Source organism: Fopius arisanus, unplaced genomic scaffold, assembly GCF_000806365.1.
Source record: "Fopius arisanus strain USDA-PBARC FA_bdor unplaced genomic scaffold, ASM80636v1 scaffold00027, whole genome shotgun sequence".
NCBI lineage: Eukaryota > Metazoa > Arthropoda > Insecta > Hymenoptera > Braconidae > Fopius > Fopius arisanus.
This window is the reverse complement of record NW_011887766.1, coordinates 1249269-1270865: the sequence shown is the minus strand read 5'-3', so window position 1 is coordinate 1270865 and position 21597 is coordinate 1249269. Positions and strand designations below refer to the sequence as shown.

The window sequence follows — 21597 nt, the reverse complement described above, 5'->3', positions numbered from 1 at the left end:
TTCCCTGGTTTCCAGCGATTGCCGTAGTTACCGACAAGGCATCGCTTGAGATCAAGGTTCGGATCTTGACCGCGAATTAGGAGGGCGTAAAACCGCCTGTCGAGAAAAAATTCCCTCCATCCGAGCCTTAACCACACGAAAATATATTAAGCATTTGCATCTTTTATTTTATATGTTTGGCAAAAGGATTTTTTTTTCTCTTTGTATGTTTAGGGGCGATAGTTTTATATAATACAATTGATGGAAACAAAAATTTCATTTTCCTAATAAATTCCATCTAACTATTTCATATTTAGGATTAACAATTATCCTAAGTGAATTAATTGACAGGTGAATCACAATGGCGTGAAAAAATGTACCGTTTATAATCATTCAATGACTCACAAGTTCACATAATCGCGCGTTTTTTTTTTAATTTTTTGGGCAAGTTCTCTGAATTGTTCTAAAGGTTACTGAGACCGTAGCCAAATTTTCCCACGCTGATGAAATTTCGTGAATAATAATGAAACTTAAAAACGGTGTATTTTTTCATGTGAATTTAATCAAGCATGTCTTAAAAACAATTAGATAAATTCAATTCATGTTTACCTGTTTCAACAATCATTGTTTCAATTTGTCCAAGTGCAGTACAATCAAAATATGTTGTGAGAATTCTTCTGTTGGTATTAAACGTGAAAGAATGTGATTTTAGAGGTTATAAAATTTATCTAGGACACTCACATACTTGGAAGCTGGTGTAATAATCGCATAAATTCATCTGTTTACTCACATGGATATAATATTATTATTATACTACATATTATTGTACTACAAAAACTTTTGTTTTCACTCATTTAATTAATTTTCCTCGTTTTTTTCCTTTTTTTTATTAAATCCCTTAGTGAAGAAAGCATGATCTGAAAATTCAGACCATGAATCAGAGATTATAGGGGAGATTGCTAACGCCAATGGCGAAGCTTCAACCGCGAAATTTCCTAGCGGAACTGGCGGAACTAATTTTGCGGGTGTACCTGTGAATCAAACAGGTCGCGAGGGCAAGAGTGTCGGTAATTTTTGGAGAGCGTGGGTATAGATAAAGCAGCGCGAGCCCGAGAGTGTTGATAATTCGAAAAGACCAGCAAACGCGAGAGTGTCGATAATTCGAGGAAATCGTGACGAACGAAAACATCCCATATAGAGCGGGGTGGGGGTATGATGGAGAAACAATCAATGGACGGAATGAAAAAAATGAATTCACTTTAGTAAATTCGAAAAATTGTTCAACAACTTGGGGAAAAATTGATCCGCAATCACCGACGGTAGTGGCCGTGCGGTTAGAGTGCTAGACTACCATGCCAAAGATCCGGGTTCGATCCCGTGCACTGGCGGTCAAAATTTATAGCGCTCTAATCTCACAGTTTCACTGTCGAGCGGTAGTCATGTCAAAAAAACGACTGCACCAGGGCCGGTTTTTCCCCTCGAATGAGGTTTTTCCCTCCCTTCGGCTAATGCGGTACAGGGGGTTGGGGGGTGGGAAGGGAACAAATCGTAAAGACCCGAAATGGTTGGTATACGAGAGGAAAAAAGTTTTTTTTGATTCGCAATCGTTTGAGTATATATTCACGAGACATTTTTTCCCCAATTTGTTGAACAATTTTTCGAATTTACAAAGGTGAATTCATTTCTTTCATTCCGTTCATCGATTGTTTCTCCATCATACCCCCACTCCGCTCGATATGGGATGTTTTCTTTCGTCACGATTTCCTCGAATTATCGACACTCTCGCGTTTGCCGGTCTTTCCGAATTATCAACACTCTCGGGCTCACGCTCTGCCTTATCTATACCCACGCCCTCCGAAAATTACCGACACTCTTGCCCTCGCGACCTGTTTGATTCACAAGTACACCCGCAAAATTAGTTCCGCCAGTTCCGCTAGGAAATTTCGCGGTTGAAGCTTCGCCATTGGTGTTAGCAATCTCCCCTATAATCTCTGCTCTCGGTTTCACGCTGTGCCGAATTATCTACACTCTAGGGCTCGCACTCTGTCTTATCCATACTCACGGGCTCTGAACATTATCGACACGCACGGGCTCTGAAAATTATCGACACTCACGGGCTCTCGATCTGCTTTACTTACAGGTACGGGCTCTGACCCTGTTGAAGGTTTTGTACAGGCGCTGGCAATCTCCCCTATAATCTCTACTGCTAGCGCCAATTGCGACGGTTCAACCGAAAAATCTCATAGCGGCGGCTACAGCACTAAATCAGAGGCTGGACCCGTCAGTCAAACAGGTTGCGAGCCCGAAAGCGTCGATAACTCGAGAATGTAAGATCGGCGCTTAAAAAAATAACGATCATGTCCGAAAACGAACGAAAACAGATAATATAACGCGAATGGGGGTATGATGAAGAAACCACCGATTGCAAACGAAAAGTGATTTCACTTTCATATATTCGAAATTTCTTTACCAAATTGACATTAATTTCTTCAGCAAATCTTGGTTGTGATAATTCTGGTGCTATACTAAGGCCAGCATAAGTTTTTACTTCTCTGGGTACCCCCACTCCACGCAGTTACCACTTGTAACCATGTCCCCCACTCCTAAAATCAATGTTAAAACTTATGCTGACTTCAGTATACTTCGAGTGTTATCAATAAACACCTGCGATTGTTTCCTACACCTCGAGTAAAACGGCCATCAATTGGATGATTGAAAGGTAAATATTCTTTTTTGATCTCCAAAAATACTCATCTGCCAATTCAATTGTCCACTCTTGCGACTTTAGCTCCTTAAAACTTATACATTAGTCTACTGATTTGACATTTGGAGTATTCAGTTAACGCTGAGTTGTGATTTCATTGGATTTCTTTTTTTTTCTCTGATTTAAGAAAACATTTATTTGAATCAATGATGCATTTACAGTTTCAAAATTGACAGCTGAATGAAAATATTCTACTTCAGATAATCATGGCAAACGGATATTCAAGTGGTCCTAGATTGTCAGTCCGTGACAGCTTCGACGATGAGGAATTGACAGACATTGACGATGAGGTTTTCATTAGAGATGGCAAGAGGGGTGGAATCCTTAAGATTAATGATGAGAGTGGAGTAAAAAGGCCCCTCATGGCCCCTCGAAGGAAACAAAAATTGGGTCATCCGCAAACTCCTCTATCATTTAAAGCTTTCCTCATCCCTTTGTGCTACGGTTTGATGGCACTCATTGTCCTACTAGGCTTGATGTTACTCTGCATCCTGACCATCAACATCTTTCCAGTGCCATTTGGCATATTAAAAAATGTATTTTCTGGAGGAGTGACTCTGGAAGTCACCATAACAAAAGCCAGCAGGGAGAATGAACTTCTTCCATGTACTTCTTTGGCCACCAGTGTTCTGTGGATGAGGACAATGCCCAAATTGACGTCAGAGGCTCCTCTCCGGAGTCTCGATGTCAATACAGATGGCATTGACGACATTATTCTTGGCTTCAGTACAGGTCCAAATAATTAACAATTGATTACCCAAGCTATGTTTTTTTTTCTTTTATATTTTTGATTATTTGTATCGTTTCTGTTGTTTGCAGATGTTGGAAGATAATTTTTATTTGTTTACATTCTGTCAGTAAGCAAGGTGATTATTATTCATTTATTTCTTTTTCCTCAACATCTTTTCCTTATTTTAAATTATTTTGGCGAAGAGTTACTCAAAGTCATCGAAGAAATGTTCAATCTTGTTTTTTATGTTTTCAGGATTAGATGCATTAGATGCACCGGAGTTCCTCTGCAATCTCTACTTCGAGGGCCAAATCCCATGTTTAGGTGGAGTAATGGCTTTAGATGGAAAATCAGGAGAGACCCTGTGGACTCACTGGACAAACCACGCAATTTTCTCTATCGACTGCACATCAGACTTGACAAAAGATCAAATGAAAGATTGCATTATCACAGGCCGTGGAGGGATCCTTCAGGCAATAGATGGGAGAGATGGGAAAACTCTCTGGGAGTTGCCGGCCCAACAGTACTCCATTGCAGAGGAAAAAATTATTCTCAATGTCTATGATGCTAGAAGCATGACTGATGTCAATAAAGATGGAATTAGCGATATTATAGTGTCCCATACAACTCAAGCTGGGAGCCTTCGATCCAGCCGAGTGATTCTTCTATCCGGAAAAAATGGAACAGTGATAAAGAGTATTGATTTCTCAAAGGAAGAGCAACTGTTCATTGCTCCTCAGATTCTGGTACACCCTGATGGAGAGATCATTTATATATTGTCTTCCTGCACTCCCAATCAATCGGGTGGAGTTTACATTATTTCTCAACATGATTTGTTACATGGAAATTTGGTAAATAAAATGGGAAACTTTTTTTTTTTAATGACGTTAAAAATTCCTCAAATATCCAGAAAAGCTGATAAATATCCTTTGAAATTAACTTTCCAGAAACAAAAAAGGCAAGTGCAGCACGGTCAAGGCAAGGGAGTTCTCCTTCCTCCCATTCTAGTCGACTTAACCCTCGACGGAACTGAAGATATAATTACGGTAGGTCTGGATTCAACAATAACCGCATACAATGGTTTAAACTTTCAGCCCATATGGAATTACACTGTTCCCCAGTCCGAAGTAATAAGTATTCCAATACCTGGTTACTACGACGATGACAATGTTCCTGATATAATGGTAAAACATCAGATAGGGCCTGGATTCCCTGTGTATTACCATTCCCTTACAACTATCTTGAGTGGAAAAACAGGACAACCTTTTCTGGAGACTCCCATTAAGGACAACGCTAATGGGCAAATGTCAGGTTTGTCAATTTCTGTCGATGGACTTGGAAACGACTGGTTTCTCCACTGGTCTGCCAATTGCATGGATCAGAACGTCAATGAGAACATAAATGAGAAATACCGATTTTTAAATGGCCAGACACTTCTCTCTCAAAGTAGAGCTGACTTATGTAAATTGAGGTTTAATACAACACTCAGCATGAGACTATCAGCAATGAGTCAGCACGTGGGTCCTCCTGGCCAGAGTATTTACTTCTCTGATGATTGGAAAGCAGTGGAGTTGAACAATTCTATCGATCCTAGAAAAGAAACGGAGAAATATATGTTCTCCAATTATGAAAATACTCTAGGAAACAAGGAGATTCCTCCAATGCCCCAAAGATTACCAAGAATAGAAATTGGAGAGGTTAAAACTGATATTTTCAAGAACCAAGAGAGTCAGGGACAAGATGACCAAAGTGAATACATCCTCAAGCCAGATGAAGAAAAAGATTTGAACTCGGAGAATCTCTTGAACGAATTTCCAGGGTATAAAAAAGAACTAACCGATTTCGCCAATCCGGAATGGAGCCCCAACTTCTGGAACATCGCTATGGAACCAGATTCTCCCGGAGAGGAGATCAGGCCTATTGATGAACATAAACAATTCAGTTTTTTCGGACAGAGATCGAAAAGGTTCTTAATTCCCATGAAACCGAGGATTCATCTGATCGATTTAAAAAAACGATTCGGACGAAGACGTTCCAACAGACGACCAAAACGCAGTACATCTGCAGAGGATAATGGAGAAAAGAATGTCCAGAGACAGCCACCAACGGGAATTTTATTGCCATCGCTTGCAAAAGACGATAAGACGACTTCAATTGATCTGATCTTCTCGACTTATTGGCTTCCTCCCTCTGAAGTCTCTCTCGTATTGCTCCAGCAGGATCTCGAGTGTATCAGGCTAAGGCAAGAGAAGATCATGGAGAAGATGGAACTGAATGAGAGAGAAAGTATTATTTCTGGATGTCTGGCTGAGAGAGGAATCAACTACAAATTGTACAGAGAAGGTTTGGATAGAGAAAACTCCAAACTGGCACTGGGACAGATGACTATTTATAGAATGAAATTGCAGTGCGTGTGTCCTGAAGATATGTTGGAGGGCCAGTCCTGTAAGAATATTTCTATACATCAGAGCTGGTCAGAGCAATTGGGAGTATCCGGGAATGGCTATTTCCGTTAACGTATTTATTCAGTTTAAATCATCGTAATTATTGATCGATCAACTGATTCATTTGCGAATTTCAGGGCTTGATAAAATATACTTGTTCAAATTTTTTTCGACTTTCATCCGTAAGCCCTGTGCTATGCGTGAAAATAATCATAAATATCTTGCACCTCAGAATGAATGTTCAAAGCACTTCACTATTTTATGATAAAAAAAATTATATACAAAAAATAACCAACGTAATGTGAGTTCTATTTGTACAAGCATATTTAATAATATAAACTGACAAGTATATACTGGCGAGTCTGACAAAATGTATATAAACAGTCATTATTAATGTATGCGCTTGAAATAGTGACTGATTAATAAACGTGTAATTGGTGTACTGGCGTTTTCCTTCCTTGCGTTCTTTCACAACAATCGTTTGATCAATAGTACATATATTCCGAAAGTTTTGTTGAGAGTTACAACTCCAATTTCTGTGAGTTGAATAGAGAATTAAATTTCAAGCTGTATGCAACAAAATGCAGCTGCATAATTTTAATAAAATGTGTAATATTTTTGGAAAACCAGAGGATGATGGTAAGCCAATTAGGAAGAAACCAAAGAGTAAGAGTAAAAGTACACAAACGGATTATAGGGAAAATGAGTCACAGACTGATCCTTGGCAACCCTCATTACGCATACCACCAGGTATATTCCGCCACTTTAAAAAATCCAGGAAACTCATTAAAATATATTTGCCAAGTGATTTTGGAAATTTATTTTCATTAGACGCGAATCCAGAAATTTCCACTCTCAGTGACTTGCGTTGCAATGATGGTCTTTCTTTCTTTGGAAGATATGAGATCGAGAAAATTAAACGAATGAGGAGAAAAAGAGCTTGGCAGGCATTACTACCACCTGTAAATTGTACGGATAATAAAACTCAGGAGTTTATTATCACAATGATTGATCAAGAGGAATTGGCTTTTCGAGACAAAGTGTGAAGGATTTTTTATTTTCAATTAATAAATTTTGAAAAGCATTCAAACAATTATCAATAAATGCAGATCATTGAATGAAATGAATCTGTCATATTAAAGGTGCTCCAGAGGTTGGCGGATAGGAGACTAGTTGCAACAAAAGACCTTTTGGACTCCGTGAATTATGCAAGACAACTAGGTCTTGAAGAGCGGTTCGATAACGTTGGAAAATACCTCAGTCGGATCCGTGAGAAGAAAATTGAACATATAAAGAGAGAATTCCATCGAAACCTCCGAAAACTTACTAAAAAATATGACGGTAAAACCTCAACTCTCTCTTCAGAGCCCAAAAATAAATGTTTTTCAGCATCGAAAGTAGACTCATATCTGAAATTTAAACTGGAAGATGATGCAACAAAATCTGGAGAGGATTCCGAGGAGATATCTACGAATGAATCCCCTGAGGGTAACTCTAGCTACTTTGAATCTTAAATACTAATAACCAGTACTCCACGTAAATGGCTCTTAACTTTCCTTAGCAGATGGTCGAAAGTTGAATCTCCTCTCTTCGTATTTAGCCAGAAATCCCCTCAAATTACGAACTAAACGACCTCGCAAACCAGACGAGCTTTGCATCAGAGAAGGGAGATGCACGGACGATCAATTAAAGAAACTTCATGAAGATCTTAAGAACATTCGTCTCAATGTAACACTCAAATCCAATCAAATAAAAAATTACCCAAGGTGAAAAAATTGAGATCTCGTCACGTAAAAAAATAATGACCCAACATAAAGATACAATGTAGGGTGCACAAGACAGAGATACACTGAGAAAAAAATATCCGATAATGTCGTTAGAGGTGCCTCCAAAAATTAGTGTGCCTCTCACTAACGCAGGGACGTATCGAGGGCCACACTAGAAATTCAAAGGTTATACACGGAGAGAAAAATACATCACTATTTCATGAGAGTCCATTCAAAAATTAGTGTGCTATTCACCAACCCATGGGACGAAACCGTGGTCAACAAAAAATTCGGATGTGGCGCCCCAATTTTTAAGGGAGTCTCACGGAAAAGTAGCGTAAGTTCTTCAAAGATTAGGGTGCCGCGGTTTGGTCCCATGGATTGGTGAATAGCACACTAATTTGTGGTAGAATTTTTTCTCAGAGTATAGAGATCAGTGTCTTACCGCCATCTTGGCTCACATCACGTTGTTTTGCGCGCCGAAATGTATATTCACGTAAGCAAGCGACAAAGCATGTAATAAGTGGAACAAATATTTTGATAATTTTGGCGAACTGTCATCCGTAAAAAAATAATCGGTGTCGATTGTGGGTTTTTGAGGAAACAAATATTTTCAATGAAATCTGATAATAAAAGAAGACTTCATGATCGAAACAATGGAGCAACAGGATCAACAGTGAATCCGAAGTCGTTACGAGTTACGAGATTATAAACGAAAACCAGTTGAGGATAATTCCTCAAAATGGGTATCACAGGATTGCTCCCATTTTTAGAGAAGAAAACCGCTAAGAAAGTATCACTCCAGGAATTCTCTGGAGGCACAGCGGCAGTTGATACTTACTGTTGGCTCCACAAAGGAGTTTTCACTTGTGCTGATAAATTAGCCATGGGAGTGAAAACGGATGGGTGAGAAATCCCAGAAAATCTTAAAATTCTCCATCTGAGATGTCCAATCACTCCCACTAGTTGACTAATTATTTATTTTTGTTCTTTAGATATGTTACGTACTGCATGAATTATGTCAATCTATTACTAAAATTCAAGATAAAACCCATTTTGGTTTTCGATGGTCGTCACTTGCCAGCTAAAGCAGAAACTGAGCTCAAACGAAGAGAGTAAGTATAAAAATCTTACAATCTCGTGGTTTTTAACCTCTTTCACTTCAATGAAACTTTGGATCTTCTTTGAATTCTAATTATCCAAATTAACATGTTCTTCCAGTCAATAAACAAGAAATAAAATTAACTTCTATACATAATATCATCAGTCCGATAATATCACACAAATAGTTTCACCAAGGGGTGACCTAAAATTAAACTTCAAGTCTTATTTAATTAAAGTTTTATTTTATGTCCTTATTTTAGTTGCAATGAATATCCCTAATTATCATTACAGGCAGAGAGACGCAAATCGTAAACGAGCCACAGAGCTAATGAAAATGGGTGAAATTGAGCAAGGAAAAAATTTATTGAAACGAGCAATTGACGTGAGCCATGAGATGGCTTTAAACGTAATAAAAAAGTGTCAGGAATTGAACATCGACTGCATCGTAGCTCCTTACGAAGCTGATGCACAATTGGCATACTTAAACATCTCCGGAATTGCCGACTTTGTTATAACAGAGGACAGTGATCTTACTCTATTTGGTTGCAAGAAGATACTCTTCAAGATGGATAAATTTGGCTGTGGAACTCTTGTGGAACAGGAGCGACTATACCTCTCGATGGCGCTTCGTCAGGATGACTTTACCATTGAGAAATTTCGTCACATGTGTATTCTTTCTGGTTGCGATTATCTCCCATCTCTTCCAGGTGTCGGTCTCGCAAAAGCTCTTAAATTTGCTCAAAGAAACACTGACGAAGATATCTACAACGCTCTCAGCCGTTTGAGCACACACATAAATAAAAATATCACCATCACCAAAGAATATCGTGAGGCTTTCGTCAGAGCATTAATAACATTTAAACATCAATTGGTTTACTGTCCCTTAATAAGGAAACAAGTGAGGTTGAACACACCACCACCAGAGGTGACACCAGAGCAACTCCACCATGCTGGAGATCCAGTGGACGAGGATTTAGCCTATCAACTGGCTCTTGGTAATTGCAATCCCTTTGGATTTAAAAAACTCAATGATTTCAATCCTGACAATCGATTGCCCTCTAAGAAACGGACAAGTGGCTGGCATGAAACTCCGTCTGATCAATATCCTAGCATCTGGTCTAATAATTTCATAATTAAAGCACCTGCAAGAGGACCTATTCCTTCTGATACCACTAATTGGCCTAATACAGTTGAAAGGGATGTGCTAATGAACACAAAGAGTATAAAGAGAAAGATTAGTCCTCTGAAGCAAAAAATTAAGTCCAAAAATTCAACTTCTAATCCTTTAAAACGAACGTCCGAGCACTTCAATAATGAATTAAGTAAGGAAGATTTATTCAAGTTATATGAAAACACAAAGATTATGAAGAATGATGACAGTAAGCCTGAGAAGGTTGACACCCTTTCGACGCCAATAACTTCACCAAGGAAATTCAATCCTTTCTTGAAAAAGCCAGCATGCACTGATACATCACCATCATTGGTACCACGAGGTCGCAAACGTCCTAAACATACGATAATTGCTCTTTACCCTACGATTGTGGAGGAAACAACAGTCACTGAGAGTAAATTCTTCTCTCGATCAGAAACAAGTGGAGAAGGTAGAGAACCTTTGATAATCCCCGAGACTCAGGAAGAGTTCATGTCACAAGTTTCGCGCGAGAATTTAGAGAAGAAAATGGTGAAGAGAAATATAATAATATCGAACACTCAAGATGAATTAAATTCTGTTAATTCAAAGGATGACATAACTAAAAGTTATGCAATAATCCCAGAAACAGTGTACAATGAACTTGATGATGAAACAGTTTGTCAAGCTGAGGAAGAAGTTGAAGAAGTCCGACCGGAGAGAGTAAATGTAATAATTCCAGAGACGATGGACGAAGACGAAATATTTGGAGAAAATTTGCGTAACGAAGAGATAAAAAAGGGAGTCGATGCTTATTCAACCCCTAGGAATAGTTTGAGTGAGCACAATAGCAATGTAATAATTCCAGAGAGTCCTGACGAGGAAGAGTTGCTTCTTAGTCAAGGCTCTTGTAAAGAGAACGATGGTAATGCCAATATAGTGAGAAATGATGATAGACCTTCAGAGAAGGGTCACGTCTTAATGAGAACTGACTCAGGTGTCGACATGAAAGAAGATACATTAGGGACGAACCTCAGCCCAGAGAATTTTTTATTTGAACTTGAGGAACATTTTTCAAAAATTGAAACGAGAACCTCAGGATTGAACATCATAGTAAAAAAATATGGTTTGAAGAGTCCAAAAAAAATAACTAGAACTCCAAGTCCCGATGATATTGAGTTTTTTGGTGCTAGTGAAACAGTGAGTAGTCATAGGAGCAGTTTTTTCCATTGGTCAAACACCAAGAGCTCTAATAGAACAGTTAATTTTTTTAATAATAAGCCATCGATATGCTCTCCGAAGATTTCATCTCAGAGTAGTAGATCTAAAACTTCCAAACGTTCACAAGTTTTGAAGAAATTACCTCCAATTGACTCTCAGCAAAGCAAGCTGAACATGTATGGATTCAAGAGAAAAGACACTGCCAATAACTGATATATGTAGAATTTTTTTGAAGAAATAGATAGCTCGTCCTGTCTTTAGATTATGGAGACAAGCAAAACCTTGAGAGTTACTAGTGGAAGGAAGGTCTGATTGAGATTATACAGTATTACTATTCTTAGGGCATTCGGAATATTAGAAAACAGTAGAGCCACGAAAAATACTTTTTTTTTTTACAACACAGAAACTGACTTTTACAGCGATAAAATTACATTTCCAGTGCCTACTCAATAATTCCGTTCAAAACCTATTGTTCATCGAAATAACAATTGATTCTATGTTCTATAGTTATTTTTTCAGCAATCACTGCAGGTATTATTAATAGGAAACCTCTAATTTAAGACTGGTAATACTCATGACTGAGAGTGTAGTCACATTGAAACAAACAATACTGCCAATTGATTTTTTTCATTAATGAGTGTAATTTCTCTGGATAAGTACAAATTAATATTTTATGTCATTGCGGCCGGTAAAACGCGTTTTTCGTCACAATGACATAAAATAGCATCATAGCCACGGCGAAAAAAGTGATTCTGACTCATGCGCGTTATAATCCTCGTCTCCAACTCGGACTATAAAGTCGCATTCGTCAGATTCCCTTTTTCCGTCCTAGGCGTGAAATATACTAATTCTCATAATCAAGTTTCATAGATCTCATCTGCAGCTAAATTTAGTTTTCAATTTTCATGTACCCATTTATTTTTGTTTTCGTTGATCTATGAGTAGTTCATTGTGTGTCTAATGTTTTGAGAAGAGTTTTGGATAAATATATATCTTTTATAAGCTACAACCAACTAACGTTCCATTCACGGTTTGAGCTTCTGTCCCTAGTGATATAAAAATAGGATGATAGTCACATATAGCCATAATAAAATCCAATAATTTATCCAACACCACCATTTAAATTCAGAACGTTTGAATAAAATATTTTTCACTGAAAACTTTCGCTTATTTTTCATAACTCGTTTAGTCATTGGAATAAAAATTTGAAACTATTATGTTATTAAAGTGGAAATTTATTTCTTTATTCGGAGGCTTTTTTTTTGAAACTCCCACAAACGACGAACGGAAAAAATATAAAGAATCGGCGCTGTTACCCCTATAATCTCTGCTGTTGCTCTGAAAACAACGTCATAACCTCGATTTGGGTGATGAAGTCTGTTGGCTTACACATCTTCGAAAGTTCTTTTTTAGTATATTTTTGGTAAATACCAAATTTTCCACCAGAACATGGATTATTTTGTGACAAATAACTCATTGGCACCTGCTCCAATGGGTATTCAAAGTACAGCGGGTGCTGTGCCCGTGAAAAACGATAAAGGTCATTACATTTTTTTAATTCATACCCTAAAAACAATTCCCAATATTTTTTATTGTATAATGTTGAAAATTTTGAATTAACTTACGCTTTGCGTTCGTAACTTTTGACATTACAATATTATACATACATAAAACGGACACCCATTGAAAATTGTTTCATTCTATGAGATTATCCAAAAATTTAAAAAATGCAAAATCACAAATCAAAATTCATGCATGATTGGATGGGCTTAGAATTATAATTGGTTGTGCTTCAACTATATTTTTGATACTAAATGCATTCATTGCGTTGAATTTGATATAGGTGAAGTGTCGATGAAAAAAGTAAAAGTCCACAGATATGTGTCGGGAAAGCGTCCCGATTACGCGCCAATGGCAAGTTCAGATGAAGAATCCGACGAAGATGATTTTTTGGACAAACGCATGGGCAGAGTTCATCCAGATGAAATTCATGGAGGAGAAGAATCAGAAAATGAGAAGGAGGATCCAAGTGCACATGATGAGGAAGATCCACGATTGCGGAGGCTGACACGTTTGGAACGACAGAAAGTAAAGCAGGATGGAGTTGACGGTGGCTCGAATGATGAGGAGAATGAGGGACGAGATATTGAAATTCGTAGTGAGAGACATCGTCGGGTGCACGAGCCTGAGATACTAGAAACAACAGAGTCAGAGAGACCTCGAGAGAGGATAAAGCTCGAAAGTTCGGATGATTCTGAGGACGAAGACTTGTCAGACACTGAGATCGAGAGAAGGCGTGAGGCGCTTAGGGCTCGAGTTCTTTCCAAAAAAGATACAGTTGAGGAGTTGATGCATGATGATGAAGAAGAGAAGTCGGGGAGTAGCAGTGACGAAAGTTCTGAGTATGAGGAGTACACAGACTCTGAGGAAGAGACTGGGCCTAGATTGAAACCAGTATTCGTCAGGAAGAAGGACAGAATTACAGTTATGGAGAAGGAGAAAGAAGCTATCAAACAGAAACAGGCAGAAGCCGAAAGTAAGAGACTGGCTGAAGAGAGGAAGAGGCAGACACTTAAAGTAATTTTTCATTGATTGAAAAAAATATATTGTTTCATTATTATCTCAACACAGTTCGGACTTGGGAACAAATAACTGAAAAATTCTATTTTTCAAGATGGTGGAGGAAGCTATTCGCAAGGACACTCCGAGTACTAAATCTGTGGATACTATTGAGGGACAATTGAATGATGTCTGCACTGATGATGAGAATGATGAAGTGGAATATGAAGCTTGGAAATTGAGAGAGTTGAAGAGAATTAAACGGGATCGTGAAGAACGAGAAGCGTAAGGACTTTTCCATAATATCATTTCATTCAGAACATTGCAAAAATAATAAATATTCTTTTTACTAGTTTGAAAAATAATTTTTCCCTTGTCAATAGCTCAATTAATCTAGAATCGAATTTCCCATGATGTTTATAAAATCGTTAAATCTGCTACACACATCGATTTCATTTTAGCTATATAACAATATGATTCCATAAATTTTTTAATTCACAGAATCGAGAAAGAACGTATGGAGACCGACAGACTTCGTAACTTAACAGAGGAGGAGAGACGTCAGGAAGCCCGGATTAATCCAAAGGTTGTCACCAATAAAGCCGCCAAAGGAAAATACAAATTTCTGCAAAAGTTTTATCACAGAGGTGCATTCTATCTGGATAAGGATGAAAATGTATTCAAACGTGATTTCTCCGGAGCAACACTTGAGGATCATTTCGATAAAACTGTTTTGCCAAAGGTAATGCAAGTGAAGAACTTTGGTAGGAGTGGAAGAACCAAATATACTCACCTCGTGGATCAGGATACCACTCAATTCGACTCACCCTGGATCTCTGAAACTGCTCAAAATCTTAAATTTCATAATAATCAAGCAGCGGGAATGAAACAAATGTTCGACAGACCGTCACTGAAAAAACGAAAACCCATGAATTGAAAAATCATTCAATTTATTGGCGTAACCATTTAATTTATACAAACTGATATATTTAAAATACATTCTGTAATAAAGTGAGAAAACGAATCTTAATGTCAGATCAACCTAAACACTATAGAATAATTCATTGCCACAAAGTTTAAATGTTTCTAGGCTATAAATTCATTTGATAAAGCTAGTTGTTCTTTCTGTGCATTCTGAATGAATCATTCAATCAAATTCAATATATCCCAAAACCATAAAATTCACTATTTTCTAGCTTTATTCTGTGCGCCTATTAACAGCATTAATAGTTTATTTGGCTCAACAAATAGTATGTTTTTTCTTTGTCATCTATATGCTTATTGTATATTGAAAATATTGGAATTTTCATAAAATCAGAGAATCAATAAGATTTGAAGAAAAATTAATTTGTTGCCTCACAATCGACAGATTTCGAATTCAAATCTTCATTATTGAATTAATAATTTTTCATATAAAAAGATCAAACATTTCACAATAACATAATAATTAGACACTAGGCAATGAAGACTCCATTTTGACTACATAAAAAATGACGGGGTTGATTAACAGTGAAGATGGTGCATGAAGTAAATTCTATTTCTTCAAAACACAGTACTATGAAAAAAGAAAAAAAAAAGAAATTCACCCTGGTAGGGTGCGATGGAGGAATTTGAGGGCTTGTTTGGCAGCTGCTCGTTTGGCCTGCTTTCCAGTAGCGCCAAACCCATGGAACAATCTCTTCTTGCCTCCGATGACAACCTCCAGAGCCACCATAAGACTGGAATTATCAAGGACTTCTGGTTTGGAGAAGCGAGGATGTGCCCCCTGCGACTCATGAATGCATTTCACGACATCCTTGGGAATTTTCTCACTGAAATTCTTAATTTCCTGGTGCATTAGAGAATACAAAATCTCCCAGACCTTGGTAAGATTTTTGTCAGTGTCGAGATAAATAGCACCAATAATAGATTCGAAGATGTCTCCTAGAATTTTTGGCACCTCGACATACTCAGCCATGTTGCACTCGTCCTCCTCCAGCAGAATCCAATGGAGATCATCCCCAACTTTGTGTCCCTTTTCTTCTTGGAAAGAAACAAATTTATCAATTGCATCTGTCAATGTAGGACAAAAAGCCAAGAGCCCTGTATGAAGTCCGTACTTGACAGTTAGACAGGCAAAAGTTATGTTATTCACTAATGCTGATCTCAGATCAGTCAAATCTCCTGGTGTTAGATTTCCACAGCTTCGATAGATATGTACAGTTATCAAATAATCAATAAGTGCATCTCCTAAGAATTCAAGTCTTTGATAATCAGTCGTAATGTTATTATTGGAATACGAAGGATGAGTAAAAGCCTGCAATAAAAAGGATCGATCCTTGAACTTGTATTCCAGGGTATTCTCAATTGAAGCAGCCCAAGGCATATGAATGTCTGGGTCTCCAGTGCTTAATTTGGAAGTTCTAGCTTTGCCATGAAGAATGGTCTCGACATTGGCGTCTGCAGGGAGGATTCCAAACCACTTGACAAGCTTCGTGGCACCTGCAGGACCCATTGCATTCAGATAAACTCCGATCAAAGCTTCCACAGAGTCTGCTACCATTTTATCTTTGATTATCTGGACCCCCAGGTAGTTCTCCGTTCTCGTATGACTACTCATTCCTTTCTGCGACCAGAATTTAATAGTCTCGCTAGATATTCCCTTTGTTTTATCTGACAATTCACCTTTTTTCCTCTCATCAGAACTCAAATAAATCTCGTACAAGACATTTGGTGAACTGTTCTCGTCTCTAATAATTTTCTGAATTTCTCTAGGAACATTGAAGCAGGGACACGTGAAATTACTCTTGGCTTCAAAGTCATCGATCTTTAAACTTCCTGGAATTGATTTATTTTCTCCACAATAGAATAGATGACGATTGCCAATGACCTGGCCCTTGAAAATTGTGAGTTTACCCTCAGTGTATAATGGATAACGCTCAAAAAGATAGGCTGAAACAATGTACTTGAGAAATGAATCTCCCAGGGTCTCCAAGCGTTCCAGATTAAATGCATCTCTGGCTGGTTTCGTTGTCAGAGCGTACATGATTTCCAGTGGAGTTGGACCAGTCAATAGAGTTCCAACAGTTGTCTGATCGGTATCTGCTATCTGGAGTTTTGGAGCTGGAATGTTGGGGCGTTTAACAAAACGATAGGCCTCACATTTTTTCTTGAGGATTTCTTCATTCCTCGACCGAACATTGGTGAACTGGATATAGTACTCGACGTCGATAAGTTGAATCTTTTCAATATTCCTCTCGAGGTCAATAGGTTCTTTATCCTTCGACCAACCGTACGCGGTAGACTCCAAACTCAGAATATCCACCTCCAGTGGTGCAGGTAGTTCAGGCTCTGCATTCTTCATACTATCTAGCATCTGAAAGAAACCCTCTGAATCATCGATAGTCTCCTGTTCCCTCACATCATCTCGTTCATGCTCGGTATCGTCAACGAAATCGTTATCCTCCTCATCTTCCATACTTTTATCTGAAGCGCTCGATGTATCCAATTTGTCATTATCCTCAAAGATTTGAAGACGTGGCCAGGCCCCATTAGCAACTTCGATCACTCCCAGACCTGTCTCTCGTACTATTCTCTTCCTCAAATCCTCAGCAATTAACAGCTGGGAGAGTCGATGAATCACCGAAGGTAGATACATTGCCTTGAGCCAATAGAGACGCGGAAATGTTATTCTTTCGCATAATTCTGGCACCAAATGCTCCTCAAAATTGTCCCTCTCTCTTCTTTTTGATGAAGCACTTCTACCTCTTGGTTTGATGTAGTCAATATTCGTAGATATGGCCTTGACTTCCAGCAAGGGTTGCCTGAAATTTGTTATCGCCAAACCATGTTTCTCAGCGTAATAATGCTGGTAGTTCTGGTAATCACTAGTAGGAAATGAAGAAAAGGGGTTCAGAGAACGACAGATTTCAGTAACGATGTAAACAGTATCTCGATAATTCGGCTTCACTAACTGCCAGTCGTCATCATTGTATACCACATTACTACTACAATTACTTGCGTATTCCATCATCGCCAATGCTGTCGTCGATGCCGCCTCATGGGGTTGATCTCCTGATGAATGAGGAATTTTGAGAATCTCTTGATTTTCATTAACAATGCTCCAATCAATATTCTTATTAGCGTCGATAGGCACAATGAGATAATTTTCCTCCATATTTTCATTATCAAACATTGTAAAATGCTTAACAACCCCCAATACGTCTTCAAATAACACACAATGGAAATTTTTCAAATGATCAATTTCAGTGGAGGATAAAACAACTTGACTGTGGTTGACGTTGATATCCACTTCTAGGGGCCCGACAGTCATAAACAATGGAAATCCAGGAACTTGAGACATTTTTTTACTGGACAAAATAGCAAATCCAGATGGTTCGTTGAGGAGATTGTGAAACACCTGTTCTCTGTGTCGCTTCTCCTGATACGGCCATGGATAATTCGGTTGCACATTAATGACGTGAAGATAGGATGCAACATTCGGCTGAGGATAAGCTCGACATAATTCCTCAGGATGATTAAGATTATGAGGACGTTTACAGGCATAAGTGCCAGGGACAGACCTCAGAGCAGCATTATCCTCTGCCTTCCAATTCACTAACAAAAGTGTTGTATCTTCGATGATGTCTTTGGTATCTAATGGTAGTAATCTGTCATTCAATTCTCCACATTTGTGAAGAGCAATGCAGGCTTTTAATGCAGCTGAGCGTTTAGCCATTGTGATGCTGGGCATGATGTCCCCAAATATTTCTTCTCTCAGGGGAGATGTTATTGGCATTGTAATTGAAACAAGAAATTTTTGTTCGTCGTTTGTTTTGTGATTTTTTACCGTGGGTATACATCGCACAAATTTAGATCCACACAATTTAGTGCAGTAACGGTGAACCAAACTGATTGCACTGATATCTGAAATTGAAGAGAGCTGTCCATTCGATCCTACAATCACGTATGGCTCAATTTCCGTGGAGTAAAGAAACTTCTTCAATTCATCAGGTATTGGTAGTGATCTCGCATCAGTGTTGCCTGTCAGGTATGTCCTCAATATGGCTTCTGTTCTACTGTAGGTTTGATGCTGTAATCTTTCCTTTTGTGCATCTGTAGAGGAAATCATCATGACGTAGTTGCTGCGTGAGGAGCGTGCTCGACCTTTACTCTGCACATAGGATCTGAAGTCGGTGGACAAATCGTACCGTACCACCAGAGAGCAGAGAGGTATGTCAATACCTTCATCCAATACATCTGTGGAAATTAAAATGTTCGATAGACCATTTCGAAATCTAATCAGAGCCTCTCTGTTCCACTTCTGTATGCAGATATCCTCACATGAGTTCTTGTATGGATTTGCTGAAAAGCCAAGTATGTAATCCGACTTAATAAAGGCGTACCTCTTACTACTCTGTGATGCATTTTTTAGTATATGGTACAGAACTTTAGCTGTGAATCTACGACGTACGAATACTATGCAACAGAATTTATTTATTCCAGTTGTTTTAGCTCCTTCGTAATCATTATAATACTTTCGCAATAGTTCTAGGAGTTTCATTATCTTCTCTGATGAGTAATTGGTAATTTTCTCAAATTCCGTCAGCACCTGTCTATTAATCTCGTTCTCAATGACATGTCGGAGAAATGTGAATTGGGAGACGAGATAGTTCAGAACTATGAGAGTGTCAGCGTCGTTAACACTCTTTTTCATTTTTTCCAGTTGCAGTGTGTGGAGGAGGATTGCTCTGCTCCCACCATAAAGATCTTGGCTGAATATGTGCTGTTGGATGTCAACAATGATGTTTTTCAGTTTTGTGGCCCTCTGCTGTGGCTGAAAGATATGACTGGTTGCTTCATTCCTATTGGGCACTTCCAATACAACACTGCTCAGAAATTCTATCATACGTGCCAGTTCAACGGAAATGATGGGATCAAATTGACGGGAAACGGGCCCGTACTCGACAAATATCTCTTTTGGTTTACCGTAGCCTGTTACTGAAGTCAATGTATCGACCGTTATAATTTTTGAATGGAGAGTGATCTCCAGAGCGTGTACACTCTCGGTAATTTTTTCTAATTTAACGTTGGAATTCAGTAAAGTTGCTGAGGTACCGAGAAATCTTGGCTGCTCGTTCTCAGGATAATTCTCGAACTTTCTCATTATTTGCCGCATCGTGTGGTCTCCAACAGCTCGGTGACACTCGTCGAAAATGAGGAGGTTCACTCGATTGAGGTACATGTAACCATGCTCCAAAATGTCAAGGAATATCTGCGTTGTCATCACGAGGACCTAAGTGTGACAAGTGGTGTGATTTTGTGAATGTGCAAAAAAGATTCAAGATGAAAGAAAAATCATCGCAATAGGGAGGAAGATGCTTTAATCCTAAGTTAATTTAAGGGCCGGATGGAGTATCTCGGAAAGATATTTTACTCCAAAATTGGGATTCGTAATTACTCCGCCAATTAATTGTTTTTTCCGATAATTGTTAGCTAGCGCTCTAGTCGTTGACAACCGCTAGAACGCTAGCTAACAATTATTGAAAAAAATGATTAATTGCCAGAGTAATTAGGAATCCCAATTTTGGAGTAAATTATTTTTTCCAGATAATCCAACCGGTCCTTAAAATTCATCCAAAAATTTGTTAATTCGGCTAATACCCGGTTTCCTCCAAAGTGCAAAAATCCCTGGCAAATGAATAAATTTTTTCCTCCCTGAATTCAAGGTTAATCTCGAATAGTATTCCGGCTGGTCTTATCAGTTACCTGATTCTTTTCAAATTCTTCTTTCCACTTATCGCCACTCCAGAAGTCTACTTTCATGTCCCCACTGTACCCAGTACATGCGAGACCAGTATGTCTTGCAATATATCCGCTCTGTTGTATGACAAGGGGCACCGTGTTAACAGCAAAAATAGTTCTCTTTCCACCCTCTGAGAAAGGTATCCTAACGGCTGGACTCAGGGCCTTGATCAACATGACAGCGATGTAAGTTTTGCCGGCACCGGTTGGCAAATAAAGTATGGAATTATGTATAAGAGCTCTCTCATACAAATCCACTTGATACGGACGCGGTGTAAATTCTTCGGTCTCCGTGCTCTCCATTTTACCAAACTGCAAAAACAACATCCCGCCCAAAGACAATACAAAACCAGTAAACATCTGATGCAATTGAATATGACGTCAGTCGTTGCATTTCCTTACCGTAAGATGAAACCAATTGCTGCAGCAGATGTCACTTTTTTATTTTATATATAATTTCTGACGGCAACAACTGAAGTAAATATCCTATTGTTATGCGGTGTATTGCTGCAAAATACCAGATTCCTAGAAGCCACGCAGTGACCACAGTCATCAGAAGTCCGGACAAGTGGCAGCCGTTCCAACTCTAAAAAAGTCACATGAATGGAAACGGTAAACACCAAAGAAATGAAAAGTCTCACTCGCTGCCCTCTCTCGTATTATCCCTCCACATGATAAAACTCGATTTATTCCAGTTGAAAACAGAGGAATCCCCCTTACCCATTTACCCTTCATTCGCATCTCATCACTCACCCCTTCTGTAATGCATATTCACAGGAGACTTGGTAATTATTGGTAGCAAAAAACAAAATGATAATTTTCTGTAATATAATGTAAAAATAGTCGCAAGGGTATCCGGATGGTAGAAATATTTGAAATTTCCAGGTACACTGAATTTTGCGGCAAAATTGGTAAGATCAATGTGACCCATGATTCTTCTTGCCCCTGCCCCTGCATGTACGTGAGAATGAAGAGAATGAAGTTGGTGGAATGGGAATTGAATGTGCGGGGGTGTGAAGGATATAAGGAACGAAGTACATTTGGTGATCTGCGTCGAATCGTGGGGGTTTTATACCCCCCTTCAGGTTTCACCGATCCAAGTCAGGGCGTCGGTCCTA

At 38.6% G+C, this 21597-nt stretch overlaps 6 protein-coding genes across 9 annotated transcripts in view; 4 read left to right on the top strand and 2 right to left on the bottom strand.

Moving 5' to 3' along the window:
* The window catches only part of LOC105265141 (uncharacterized), an 18221-nt gene extending 17305 nt beyond the window's left edge, over positions 1 to 916 (bottom strand). For 2 of the 3 annotated variants that reach the window (XM_011302482.1, XM_011302485.1), the window contains exons 1-2: positions 721 to 916; positions 589 to 656 (exon numbers count right to left, since the gene is read on the bottom strand). In XM_011302482.1, the coding sequence (XP_011300784.1) occupies positions 589 to 656; positions 721 to 749 (97 nt within the window). In that variant the 5' untranslated portion in view covers positions 750 to 916. The remainder of the gene's footprint in view (positions 1 to 588; positions 657 to 720) is intronic. The other variant, XM_011302483.1, reaches the window with a different exon arrangement.
* Positions 917 to 2282: 1366 nt separating this feature from the next.
* Positions 2283 to 6120, top strand: LOC105265139 (uncharacterized). The gene is made up of 4 exons (XM_011302480.1): positions 2283 to 2698; positions 2944 to 3475; positions 3729 to 4324; positions 4421 to 6120. Exons 2-4 carry the CDS (start codon positions 2950 to 2952, stop codon positions 5987 to 5989), a joined length of 2691 nt encoding a protein of 896 aa, XP_011300782.1. The 5' UTR covers positions 2283 to 2698; positions 2944 to 2949; the 3' UTR covers positions 5990 to 6120.
* Positions 6121 to 6217: 97 nt separating this feature from the next.
* On the top strand, positions 6218 to 7751 carry LOC105265140 (protein MAATS1-like). Its single transcript, XM_011302481.1, has 4 exons — positions 6218 to 6667; positions 6749 to 6957; positions 7060 to 7405; positions 7479 to 7751. Exons 1-4 carry the CDS (start codon positions 6499 to 6501, stop codon positions 7685 to 7687), a joined length of 933 nt encoding a protein of 310 aa, XP_011300783.1. The 5' UTR covers positions 6218 to 6498; the 3' UTR covers positions 7688 to 7751.
* Positions 7752 to 7918: 167 nt separating this feature from the next.
* Positions 7919 to 11872, top strand: tos (Exonuclease tos). 2 transcript variants are annotated; one of them, XM_011302479.1, is made up of 4 exons: positions 7919 to 8020; positions 8107 to 8589; positions 8679 to 8798; positions 9079 to 11872. In XM_011302479.1, exons 2-4 carry the CDS (start codon positions 8426 to 8428, stop codon positions 11348 to 11350), a joined length of 2556 nt encoding a protein of 851 aa, XP_011300781.1. In that variant the 5' UTR covers positions 7919 to 8020; positions 8107 to 8425; the 3' UTR covers positions 11351 to 11872. The 2 variants fall into 2 exon arrangements, with proteins under 2 accessions (XP_011300781.1, XP_011300780.1); XM_011302478.1 differs by having other exon boundaries at positions 7920 to 8589.
* A 557-nt stretch (positions 11873 to 12429) lies between these two features.
* Mfap1 (Microfibril-associated protein 1) lies at positions 12430 to 14731 on the top strand. Its single transcript, XM_011302476.1, has 4 exons — positions 12430 to 12677; positions 12981 to 13714; positions 13812 to 13981; positions 14198 to 14731. Exons 1-4 carry the CDS (start codon positions 12587 to 12589, stop codon positions 14631 to 14633), a joined length of 1431 nt encoding a protein of 476 aa, XP_011300778.1. The 5' UTR covers positions 12430 to 12586; the 3' UTR covers positions 14634 to 14731.
* Positions 14732 to 14822: 91 nt separating this feature from the next.
* On the bottom strand, positions 14823 to 21065 carry Dcr-2 (Endoribonuclease Dcr-2). Its single transcript, XM_011302475.1, has 3 exons — positions 20882 to 21065; positions 20444 to 20791; positions 14823 to 19970 (listed from the first exon to the last, which is right to left on the bottom strand). The coding sequence occupies exons 2-3, from the start codon at positions 20780 to 20782 to the stop codon at positions 15279 to 15281; spliced, it is 5031 nt and encodes a 1676-aa protein (XP_011300777.1). The 5' UTR covers positions 20783 to 20791; positions 20882 to 21065; the 3' UTR covers positions 14823 to 15278.
* Between the last annotated feature and the right edge of the window lie 532 nt (positions 21066 to 21597).

Coding starts and splice junctions, on each gene's coding strand:
- LOC105265139 (XM_011302480.1), top strand. CDS start 2,950: ATGGCAAACGGATATTCAAGTGGTCCTAGATTGTCAGTCCGTGACAGC. Junction 3,476..3,728: donor TATTCTTGGCTTCAGTACAG/GTCCAAATAATT, acceptor TTATGTTTTCAG/GATTAGATGCATTAGATGCA. Junction 4,325..4,420: donor ATTTGTTACATGGAAATTTG/GTAAATAAAATG, acceptor TTAACTTTCCAG/AAACAAAAAAGGCAAGTGCA.
- Mfap1 (XM_011302476.1), top strand. CDS start 12,587: ATGGATTATTTTGTGACAAATAACTCATTGGCACCTGCTCCAATGGGT. Junction 13,715..13,811: donor GGAAGAGGCAGACACTTAAA/GTAATTTTTCAT, acceptor CTATTTTTCAAG/ATGGTGGAGGAAGCTATTCG. Junction 13,982..14,197: donor GATCGTGAAGAACGAGAAGC/GTAAGGACTTTT, acceptor TTTAATTCACAG/AATCGAGAAAGAACGTATGG.
- LOC105265140 (XM_011302481.1), top strand. CDS start 6,499: ATGCAGCTGCATAATTTTAATAAAATGTGTAATATTTTTGGAAAACCA. Junction 6,958..7,059: donor AATTGGCTTTTCGAGACAAA/GTGTGAAGGATT, acceptor GTCATATTAAAG/GTGCTCCAGAGGTTGGCGGA. Junction 7,406..7,478: donor TACGAATGAATCCCCTGAGG/GTAACTCTAGCT, acceptor AACTTTCCTTAG/CAGATGGTCGAAAGTTGAAT.
- tos (XM_011302479.1), top strand. CDS start 8,426: ATGGGTATCACAGGATTGCTCCCATTTTTAGAGAAGAAAACCGCTAAG. Junction 8,590..8,678: donor ATGGGAGTGAAAACGGATGG/GTGAGAAATCCC, acceptor TTTGTTCTTTAG/ATATGTTACGTACTGCATGA. Junction 8,799..9,078: donor ACTGAGCTCAAACGAAGAGA/GTAAGTATAAAA, acceptor TTATCATTACAG/GCAGAGAGACGCAAATCGTA.
- Dcr-2 (XM_011302475.1), bottom strand. CDS start 20,782: ATGGAGAGCACGGAGACCGAAGAATTTACACCGCGTCCGTATCAAGTG. Junction 19,971..20,443: donor AAGAATTTGAAAAGAATCAG/GTAACTGATAAG, acceptor TGTCACACTTAG/GTCCTCGTGATGACAACGCA.